This window comes from Sinohyriopsis cumingii, chromosome 4 (genome assembly GCF_028554795.1).
Source record: "Sinohyriopsis cumingii isolate HCF-2022 chromosome 4, ASM2855479v2, whole genome shotgun sequence".
Lineage (NCBI taxonomy): Eukaryota > Metazoa > Mollusca > Bivalvia > Unionida > Unionidae > Sinohyriopsis > Sinohyriopsis cumingii.
Window position 1 is genome coordinate 111,502,960 of NC_142964.1, and position 12,334 is coordinate 111,515,293.

General features: G+C 33.0%; 1 protein-coding gene across 1 annotated transcript in view; it reads left to right on the forward strand.

The window, feature by feature from the left end:
- The window catches only part of LOC149801891 (uncharacterized), an 83,626-nt gene that overhangs the window by 51,153 nt on the left and 20,139 nt on the right, over positions 1-12,334 (forward strand). The window contains exons 9-12 of the mRNA XM_089956270.1: positions 4,985-5,306; positions 6,966-7,023; positions 8,634-8,675; positions 10,865-10,966. Of these exons, the coding sequence (XP_089812396.1) occupies positions 4,985-5,306; positions 6,966-7,023; positions 8,634-8,675; positions 10,865-10,966 (524 nt within the window). The remainder of the gene's footprint in view (positions 1-4,984; positions 5,307-6,965; positions 7,024-8,633; positions 8,676-10,864; positions 10,967-12,334) is intronic.

The window sequence follows — 12,334 nt, forward strand, 5'->3', positions numbered from 1 at the left end:
CTTGGCATTCATATTTATCATTTTATTTCAAGCAGATACACTGTAAAACTTCATCTCAGCAAGCACTTGGATGAATTCAGTGATTGACAGATTTTGCCTTTTTTTTATAAGAGTTATTTCATTTTGATTTACTTAGAATATACATCCAAAAGACTTGTAAACCCTTTGGCAGTCACACTCTAAGTTTCATTTCAATTAAATTCATTGTGAAGCTTAACCTTATCAAGAGGTCAGATGAGTTCAAAGATGAACAGTTTGTAAGATCTGTTTCACCATCAAATCATCTCTGCACAATTTTAAAAAAAAATCTGCATGCAGAATGTGATTACATGGATCATAAATCTGTCAGTCTTCCATCCCATGCATAGTGTAACTTGAGTCTGACTTCACCTGTAACACTTTTCTTTATTGCATAGTGTAACTTGAGTCTGACTTCACCTGTAACACTTTTCTTTATTGCACATTGTGTTGGGGTGTAAATCAGTGTCAGCTGTATAGCCAAGAGTGGAATGTGGTCAATACATTTTGTGCATAATTATTACTGGTGGTTTGCTGGACTTGTTCAAGTAGTAATAATTAAAAATCAATATATAGACAAATATTAGGGATAATTTTAAAATAGTTTCATATGAACTAGATAGTGCAGATGATGTTTGTTTTCCTGTGGCACCAAATAGTTCCCATAATTCATCAGTCCTTTTATCAAAAATGGCCTCTTCTTTGATCCATGATCAGCATGGTGGATTACCTATACACAGATCACTCTTTCTCAGCATGTGTCAAATTAGTGGTTTTGCTCTGTGTGTTAATATATATAATGTTGAAGTGAGTCATGCATGAAACAAATTTGGTGACTTTACATTTTGAGATGCTAATGTGAAAATGTATCGAGTTACAGATGCAGATATCACTGGGATGCTGAGCTGAACAAACAACAGTATTCAGTGATTTCCCTAGATAAGCCTTTTTAGTGTATCCATTATCCAGAACTTCAGTGTTTACTGTTTATGAAGTTGAGTTTTTCAGTTATGTTTGTTTGCAGCTATTTTTACACATTGGACTGCACAGTCATGTTTAGGCAAGAATATAGCCCAGCTTCCCTTTTGACCATTGGGGCGGTGTTTAAATATTCCTGGGGAGTATCCTTTTATTTTAGGTAGGCGTTTTTGTTTTTCAGTTAGGTGAGTTTCTTGTAGGCAGATAATGTCTGGTTTGTTGATTAAGTTATTGAGCTTAAGTGGTAGCTCTGGGAGATTTTTTAGTAGCCCCCTGCAGTTCCATTGCCTGATGATGAGTTCATTTTTACTTGTGTTATCCATGGTGGGTGTTGTAATTATCTACTATGTTGGATGCCCAGTGACCTATCTGGGTGAGCATGGCCATTAAGGTAATTAGTAGGGGTTGTGGGTCATGTGACTCATTACTGTTAATTATTTCCTTAATCCTTTCTATTATTCAGTGTGTATCCTGTATTGATTGTTTTGTACTCATCTTACTTCGGGTATATTATGAGTTGCTTTATTCTCCTGTGGGTGGTCTGTTTGTGTGGTTACTATTGATGTTGTGGTTCTATTTTTAGTATAGGGAGGGTGTTTTTGTGGGCTAGTTTTTCTGCTAGGCTTGGGTTGATCGTATGTTTTATTGGTTTCAGGTTGTTTAGTTGGTTGATTGGTCTTGTTTGCTACATTTTTTGCTGCTTTGTATGTTAGGTTTTATGGCGTTCATGAGTGCTATGGCTAGTTTTTCTTTTATTGTGTATCTACATTCTCCTGCTCTGGGGTGGTGTGGTTCCCTGCAATTTGGGCATTTGGGTTTATGGACATGACATGTGCCTCTGTGTTGACCACCACAGTGTTGACATCTTGGCTGCAAGCGACATCTGAGGGCAGAGTGTCCCCAGTGTTGGCAATGTGTGCAGAATCGGGGGTTTGTTTATATATGGTTCGACTCGGTGTCGCACTTTGGATGGACCTAGCTTGATTAATGCCGGTAATGGTTTGGTTGCTTCTAGAACTGCTTTAGAGGTTTCCTGTCCTTTGTGGTTTTTGAGTTGGTAGGTTTTATCAACCTGTCTACCATTATTTTGAAGTTTTTGAAATAGTGTTTCATTTTTTAATTCCTTGTTGTGGCCTTTTAGTGTTAAGACTTTCTTAAAGATTGGGGTTGGCTTGTGTTGTTCTTTATTTGGGTTAGAGTTTGATTGAGACTTGGGGGGTGCTACGTTAGGGGTAGTAGGGGTTTTAGTTCAGTTTTGTGACTTGTGGTGCCTGTCTATTTTAATTTTGATTGGTTCTATATTTTCAATTTGTAGATATTTTTCCACTTGGTTAAGGGTACTACATTGGATTATTAATGCTGATGCAATTCAAATACAGTATAAAAAAACATGTAATGTTGCTGCAATTCAATTACATTATAAACAAAACATGTAATGCAGATGCAATTCAAATACAGTATAAACAAAACGTAATGCTGATGCAAGTCAAATACAGTAAAAACAAAACATGTAACGCTGATGTAATTCAAATACAGTATAAACAAAACATGTAATACTGATGCAATTCAAATACAGTACAAACAAAATGTAATGTTAATGCAATTCAAATACAGTATAAACAAAACATGTAATGCTGATGCAATTCAAATATAGTATAAACAAAACATGTAGTGTTGCTGCAATTCAAATACAGTATAAACAAAATATGTAATGCTGATGCAATTCAAATACTGTATAAACAAAACATAATGCAGATGAAACTTAAATACAGTATAAACAAAACATGTAATGCAGATGCAATTCAAATACAGTATAAACAAAACTTGTAATGTTGCTGCAATTCAAATACAATATAAACAAAACATGTAATGCTGATGCAATTCAAATACAGTATAAACAAAACATGTAATGTTGCTGCAATTCAAATACAGTATAAACAAAACATGTAATGTAGATGAAACTTAAATACAGTATAAACAAAACATGTAATATTGCTGCAATTCAAATACAGTATAAACAAAAGATGTAATGTAGATGAAACTTAAATACAGTATAAACAAAACATGTAATGTAGATGAAACTTAAATACAGTATAAACAAAACATGTAATATTGCTGCAATTCAAATACAGTATAAACAAAACATGTAATGTAGATGAAACTTAAATACAGTATAAACAAAACATGTAGTGTTACTGCAATTCAAATACAGCATAAACAAAACATGTAATGCTGATGCAATTCAAATACGGTATAAACAAAACGTAGTGTTGCTGCAATTCAAATACAGTATACACAAAACATGTAATGCAGATGCAATTCAAATACAGTATAAACAAAACATGTAATGTAGATGAAACTTAAATACAGTATAAACAAAACATGTAGTGTTGCTGCAATTCAAATACAGCATAAACAAAACATGTAATGCAGATGCAATTCAAATACAGTATAAACAAAACATGTAATGCTGATGCAATTCAAATACGGTATAAACAAAACATGTAGTGTTGCTGCAATTCAAATACAGTATAAACAAAACATGTAATGCAGATGCAATTCAAATGCAGTATAAACAAAACATGTAATGTAGATGAAAATTAAATACAGTATAAACAAAACATGTAGTGTTGCTGCAATTCAAATACAGCATAAACAAAACATGTAATGCAGATGCAATTCAAATACAATATAAACAAAACATGTAATGTTGCTGCAATTCAAATACTGTATAAACAAAACATGTAGTGTTGCTGCAATTCAAATACAGTATAAACAAACATGTAATGCAGATGCAATTCAAATCAGTATAAACAAAACATATAGTGTTGCTGCAGTTCAAATACGGTATAAACAAAACATAGTGTTGCTGCAGTTCAAATACAGTGTAAACAAAACATGTAATGCTGATGCAATTCAAATACTGTATAAACAAAACATGTAATGCAGATGAAACTTAAATACGGGATAAACAAAACATGTAATGCTGATGCAATTCAAATACAGATTAAACAAAACATGTAATGTTGATGCAATTCAAATACAGTTTAAACAAAACCTATTGCTGATGCAATTCAAATACAGTATAAACAAAATATGTATTGTTGCTGCAGTTCAGATACAGTATAAACAAAACATGTTGCTGCAATTCAAATACAGTATAAACAAAACATGTAATGTTGCTACAATTCAAATACAGTATAAACAAAACGTAATGCTGATGCAATTCAAATACAGTATAAACAAAATATGTATTGTTTCTGCAGTTCAAATACAGTATAAACAAAACATGTAATGTTGCTGCAATTCAAATACAGTATAAACAAAACGTAATGCTGATGCAATTCAAATACAGTATAAACAAAACATGTAATGCTGATCCAATTCAAATACAGTGTAAACAAAACATGTAATGTTGCTGCAGATGCAGTTGAAATACAGTATAAACAAAAATATGTACTGATGCTGCAATTCATTTTACAGTATAAGCAAAACATGTACTGATGCTGCAATTCATTTTACAGTATAAGCAAAACATATAATGCTGATGAAATTCAGTTTGCAGTATAAACAGTATGTAAAGCTGCTGCAATTAAATATTCAGTATAAACAAGACATGTAATGCTGACACCATTCAATTACAGTATAAACAAGACATGTAATGCTGACACCATTCAATTACAGTATAAACAAGACATATAATGCTGACACCATTCAATTACAGTATAAACAAGACATGTAATGCTGACACCATTCAATTACAGTATAAACAAAACGTATAATGCTGCAGTTCAATTACAGTATAAACAACATGTAAAGCTGATAAAATTCAAATTTAAGTATAAGCAAAATATGTAATGCAGCTGCAGTTCAATCAGGTACAGTAAAAGCATCCTCCAGAAAAAGAAATTAGTTGTAAAAAAAAAAGACCCTTAATTTGTTTAAAAAAATGTTTCTGTGAATTGATCTTTAACTCCTTTTTTCCCAGGATTCAGGAACATCACTGGACCAGACACTTGAAGAGGATTGCTCATCAGATGGTCTTTTTTTGACTGAGGAAGAGCTCATTGTTGATTCCACAAACATTTCAAGCAAGAATAATAATAACAGTGGTGAAAATAATTTGATGCTGACACATTCCAGTTTAAAACCGGACTTAGAAGGTTCAGATCTTGGTGTTTGCTTGCAAAGTGTAGTATTGGACCCATGTGACTATACAGACCATAGTAATGCCCGTCCAAACCCTCTGACAGATACCTCCCCACAAAACACATCCAAGCAGAAATTGGGCTTTCCCTACTTGATGAGATGTGAGTTTAATTTTGTTAGGTTATTTCAGTCTATCTAGCTGTTTATCTTTCTGCTTTGCTACACATAAACCATTTTTATGCATGGATCTCCTTCACCAGGAACTTTCGTTTTAACAGTTTGATTGTTTCCTACACATGCATTGGAGGCTTATTAAATTATTCCCCAAAATTATTTTAAAAATTACATGGCTAATAGCAAATTTTTGAAGTTGCACAGGTTCAAAAAGATGATTGAGGGAAAAACTAATTACATGAAACAAAAATTGATGAACAACAGTGCAGAACTGATGTTAAACCAGCCATACCTGGATTTAAATGTTGAATAGTTGCAAAATATTTTAAGATTTATAAATTGTATCAGAACAAATTTACTGATTTATTTAAATGTTTTTCAACATTTCTAAGATAGGAAAAATTAAAAGATTTAATTTAAATCTTGGACAAAATACAACGTTAAGTTAAAGCAGGGAGATAATTAAAAGATTTAAGTTAAATTAGTGAAAATGCACATTATTTGGACACTGGGAATGTTTTTTTTTCCTTTCTGATTGGGTGACTATTGCTTCTTTTCCTCTTGTTCTGATAGTTTTTTTTCTAATGGAATTTTGTTCTGATGGAACTTTGTTCTAATGGAATTTTGCCCTGATGAGTCGTCATGCATGGATGAGTGACCTATATTGCATTATGATATCAACTGTGTTACTTTCTTCCATAATAGCAACATATCAAAATTGCTATAGCTTAACCCATGGAAATTGCTGTCCACCTTTTATGCCTGAAACTAAAACACAGTTTTAAAATAAAAAATGTACAGTATAATTTATTGAAAGGTAAGATCCTCCAGATATGACACCTTTTCACTTTGGGTTTAAATCCACTCATGCGGGTACGAAACCTCTTGGTAAAAATATACTAGAAACCATATGTCACTTGTGTTTTTTTTATCCACATGTTCTTTTCATTGAATTTCAAATTTCCTTTCACAGAACTATTACCACCATTAATATTGTATTTACATATTTCATATTTTTCACTATTCACTAAGAGACAGAATTTCATTTTAAGTTCAGTCTGTCCCAGACTTCATAGTTCTTTGATACACTTAGGTAACAGTTGGTATCTTATTTATGACATAATTTCAAGCTGAATAATGAGGTCTGATTTGACAGAACTGAACATCCTTCCATTCCCTAAAGGAACTTATGGATATGTCGCTATATGATGAGCATATATTGTAAACCAAAAGAAAATTTAAATGCCTCTGTTTTGTACTATAATGTAAGGTGGTGTATGGTCTGTACAGAAAAAAATAAAGTGCAGATACTTGCACTTGCTTCCATCGTTAGTTTTTATTTATGTGAGTCGCCCAGAGGTTAAGCCTACTGAGACAGCATTAAAGTCTTTATTGTGAAAAAATCTTGATATGAATTTTAATATTTTTTCTAACCGATTTGATTACAGAAGAAATAGTTGAACATAGGTAGACTTGTGCATTTTTTTATGAATCTTGCTACATGCTGCACTTGAAGTAGGAAAAACTTGAATTTGTGTAAAATTTATTTTATATTTTCTCTGTCTATCTGCTGCATAGAATTGATTATTTTTTTAAGCTTGTCATTGATCATGTGTATGGAATAATTTTTAAAAAACTTATTTCAGGTATTGATTGTCAAAAGACTATAGAAGCTTTGTGGAACTGTGCAGTAAAGTTACAGAGGTAATGACTCCTGTATTAGGCTTATTGAAATAGGGAAGAACTCTTTAGATGCAGTATTGATAAAACTTTATCCCTCTTTACCTTATTTTTGGCTGGATTGCAGAAATATTCTTGCTTATGGATTGATGATGTCTATCATATGTCCTTTGTTCAGTTGATTCAGCATCAACACTTGTGTGCATCATTTGTGTTTAACTTGGATTCTCTGTGTTTGCCTTAATAACCACTTACCCTGATATTATTTTCATGTGTAGAAAGGAGTAATACACTGTTCATTGAAGACATTAAACTAAATGAGGTAGATAATGCTAATAGCTGGATGAGAAAACATGCTTCTTTTTGCAGTTTTTTTTTTTGGGAGGGGGTTATCGACTTTGCTGTGTCAGATGGTGTAAATGAGGACTGTAGGAAGAATATTCCAATTTTTATGTTCAGATTCAGAATTTTTAAAGCTACCAGTCCCATCAAAATAGTTTGCCATCTCGACACCATTGCCTGTACATTCTTTTAATATGACGAAATATCATTTAGAGTGGTACAGTGTTCAGACAAATTAGGTCGCTCATACTTATACACTCATATTTCATGCTCTAATGATTTGCATTAAGTTTTGAGTTTTGCTCAGGTTCACAGTGCTTTGAAGCTTAGCCAGTCTGCATTTGGTAGATTTCATGTGATGCAGTTATCTTGACATTTTCAATCGACATAGGCTCATTGATAAAATCTCAATTTGGCATATTTCAAGAATAAACCTAGAAAGTTTGCTAGTTTCACCTTTGAAAGTTTTCATTAAATATATATCTTGTGCTAATGTGGTACCAATACATTTCATTGACTGCTTTGAGGCAGTTTAATATTTATTCTCATTTATTTCCTATACATATGACAGTAGGGAGAAGTGGACAAGTTTTAAACAAAATACTTTAATCACAAGTGAGAATATTTGTTGTTTTTTTCTGAACTGTATAATGAACTGAAACAAAACGATATCTCAGACTCTTATAATAACTTCCTTGAAATCAATTTTGTGTAATCTTTGTGTCAGTTTCCGATAAAAAAGTACTGAAGAAATTTATTCTATCAAAAATATAAGAATTTCAAGCTGGATTTTTGTCTTGAAAAGAATAGCTGAATTTTTGTAAATGTATAATAATAATGATGATAATAATAATAATATTTAATTGCCAAGAAAATGAAATGCATATCAATTCAAGTATATTTCCACCACAATGATTGGGCAGTTGTTTAAAACCACATACATGCCCTATCCTAATGTGAACTGGCCAAGCTAGATACATTTTGTTATTGCATAACCAACAATATGTGCAAGGTAAATTATATTTCTGTGGTCCCGCTTTTAATATGTAACAAATTGTTCTTGTTAACTGCAATGTTATGGAAGGATAACCCAAAAGAAGGTGGAGACCTTGTTCCAAGGGAAGTAATCTTATTGGATCTCAAATCAATCTATGCAGACATAAACCAAAAGATAAGTTCAAGGAAAATGACATCTGCAAAGATATCGTTTGTTTCAGCTTTGTTGATTAAATGACTTGCCATAGAGTGATAGCAAACTGGATCTAGATCAAAACTATTCTTTTTTATTCCAGGATTCCACGTACAAATCTCCTACTTGCTATTTGTACAGTACTGTAAGTAATTTTGAACTTTCTTCACTGTAGGTGATATTTTGTTTCGACTTCAAAGCATGAGTGAGATATAGGTATAACTTTTCCAATGCCATATCATTATTCATGTCCACATCATCATTAAGTTACTGAGCTATTTGTTCTGTTTTGACAGCAAAGCATTAGTAACGTATATGCTCACTTATAAGTCATCAAGTCAAACTGCAAACAGCAAAGATCCTGATCTGCCATAGCATGATCCACCAATAGATCAGGATGTGTGTTCCACAAATTACTCTTGAAAATCTTCACAGACCCTGATCTGCCTGGCACATTATGCAGTGGCAGGTCTTGGTCTATGTTGTTTGCATTTGGTCTCGTAAACAAGTATAACATATATGGTCTTTGCCATTGCTATCATCTGTATTCATGACCACATAGTCATTAGGTTTCTGAGACACTTCTTGACTTATAAATGTGACTCTTAATGGGTTGAATTTTGTAGAAGTGATGGATGAAACTTGACTAATAAATTTATCTCTGGAGGTATTACACAGCATTACCGAAAGAAGGTAATACTGAAGTATGGTTTCTGAGGTCGTAAAATAAGTAGATCTTGTTCTGAGCAGGCTACAGTTTCACTAAATGTCTCAAAATTCCTAAAATTAAGATTTTGGAATTATCCTTATTATTGGTTTGATGGTAAAAAAATTTTTTAGCAAGCATCAGGGATTACAATTTTGTTAATAATCTTAATTTTCCTTGAAGGAGTCTGGTGATGTCTGAGATATTTTGAGGATTTCCTCAATTTCAGAAATTGCTTGACTGTTTTTAAAAAATCAGAAGGTTTAAGTTGTTAAATTTTTAAAACTAAGAAGTAATTTTGCATCTTTTCAATTGTCATTACTTCTGACAAAAATGTTAATATTAATGAAGTATCATAAGCAAGATAATATTAAAAATAGTTACAAAAGAAATGTTGAAAATTTGCATGAAACCAGGAGCAGGAAGCATCTAGTGATAGCATGGCTTTAAAAGAAAACTTTGTGTTTCTTAGCTGATATATATTTTTGTGTGATAGTGAAATAGTATCCACTTTGGGTCTCAATTCCTCAACAAAATTGAGAATCACATTTCTGTCATAGAATTATGATGGTGGGATTTCTTTGTCCCATAAATACACATTGTTACTTATTTTTCTCACATTACTGGATCAAAAAATGTCAGTTACAAAATAAATAGTAATCTGACACACGGATTAATCTCTGACACAGGAATATTGGTTCAAGCATAGATAGATCTTTTTGAAATTAAACAATTACAAAATTATCAGATGACTGTGACATAATGAATGGGATGATTTCATGAAGTCAAAAGAATTACTGTATGTACTTGATTATAAGTCAAGTCAGATGCAAACAATACAGATCCTGATCTGCTATGGTATAATGCATATGCAAATCTGGATCTGTGTTATTTGTTATACTGATTACTCCTAATAAATTGCACAGACCCAGATCTGCTGGTGTAATATGTGATGGCAGATCTGGGACTGTGCAGTTTCCAGTTGGACTCATCTTATAAATGAGTATATACAGTAGTCAGCCAAAGGGCATATCAGAATGATACTTTGTTAAATGTTGGGTAGGATAACATTCATCTGAGGTGGGATGGAAAAATCCAGTACGAGTGTTTCAGGATTACTCATATGAGATGGGATAGAAAAATCCAGTAGGAGTCTTTCGGGATGACAGTCATATGAGACGGGATAGAAAAATCCAATATGAGTCTTTCAGGATGACAGTCATATGAGATGGGATAGAAAAATCCAGTTTGAGTATTTCAGGATGACAGTCATATGAGATGGGATAGAAAAATCCAGTACAAGTGTTTTATGCTTGAAAACACCATCCCACACATAATAGGATTCGGGAATGCTATCGAGAATCCATACTCCATTTAATGTTTTTGCATGAATCATTTAGCCATTTGACTTATGTGATTGTTTTGAATCCAAACTATATAAATCTGACCAATTGTTTTAGTATTTAACTTTGAGAAAAGTTAACAAGTTTGTACCATTTAATAAGGAAAAAACAAGTGTGCATACTTCCTGAGCCCCATTGTTTTCACAATTATTTTTTATAGCCAGTGTGTTGAATGAAACAGGTTTTTCTCTGATGTTCCATTGATTATTGTTCCCTTTTTTGCAGGGTGATGTTTTTATTACTGTCAGCAGTGGGACTGACATACAAAATTCTAGTATTGGAGGCCAAGCTTGAAGCCCAGCATATCTGGCCCCAGCAAGAGGAAAGGTAGGTATTTAGTGACCTAGGACTTAACCTATTTGGTTAGCAGCTTCACAAGATGGTGTTACAATTATTGATATGCCATAAACATCAAAGAAATTGTGATTTGTGTCACTGTCCATTATGTGATATTGTAAGTTAATAAGGTTTAGAATTTGTATTGATGGTGTTTCTTGTTCTTTTGTTAAATAGTCCATATTTTTTTTCTACTGTTCATAGACCAGGAAAACTTATGGGATGGGCTGTTGTCTGATATTCATAATTTGTTGTCCATTGTTCATCGGTCTGTTCAGCCACTTAAGGTTTTTTTATTGCTACTTCTGCTAAACTACTTAGATGATTGCCATGAAACTTTACCCATACATTCATCCCACGCTCTTGGCTCTGGTTAGTTCTAATTGAAAATGGTAATTTGGACATCCAGTATGGCTGCTAAAAGATCCATCTTGAAAATCTTATTATCAGTACCAGGCTCCTTCAGACGTTGAGAGAGGCCCAGGCCACTTTGAGAGTTTGAGGTCCCTAGGCCCTAGTTATACCAAAATTTTTGAAAATAAATCAAATGCCCAAACAACAACATATAAATTACTATATAAAGAATTTTTAAAAACCACCTAAGTAAACAACAAGAATATTTAAGAAAGGTAAAAATAACATATCCCCCCCCCCAATTGGGCCTGATCACTACTTCTCCTGAAAGGATGCAGATATCAGTGTGGCTAAAATACTTCTTATCATGTCAGGTTCGTCCAAAATAAAAATGGTGCCTATCTGACCTCAGGTGTGGTTTCCATGGCAGTCATCCTGAAAATCTGGTTGTTGCTACATCGACGTTGGGTTTCTACCAAAAGACTTCTTATGATGTCTAGTTGGTCCTTGACGAAAATGATAGAAGTCTGGCATCAGTCTGACCACTATGGCTGCCATCTTGAAAATCTTTTTATTGTTACTCCTCTGAAGCCAAAAGTTATGTCAACATTGTGTTTTCACTTGAAGATATCTGATGGTGTCTAGATGGACCTAAATGATACTGATTAAATTTCCAATATGGCCACCATCTTGGCCATCTTAAAAATTTTGATTTCCTATTCTGTCTCTGATATCAGATATGGGGTTTTGTTTAGATATGTTGGCACGAGCTTTACATCAAAGAATTTTTTATAATATCTGGTTGGTCCTTAGTGAAAATGGTGCCAAACTTAACATCCATTATGGTCACCATCACAGCCATCTTGAAAATGTTGTTATTGCTATTTGTCTTTGTTCATATCAGACATGTCATTTTCTCAAAAGACTTAGATGTCAAGTTGCTTCTGAAGGAGAATGGTGCCATCTCTAACATCCAATATGGCTGCCATCACACTCTAACATCCA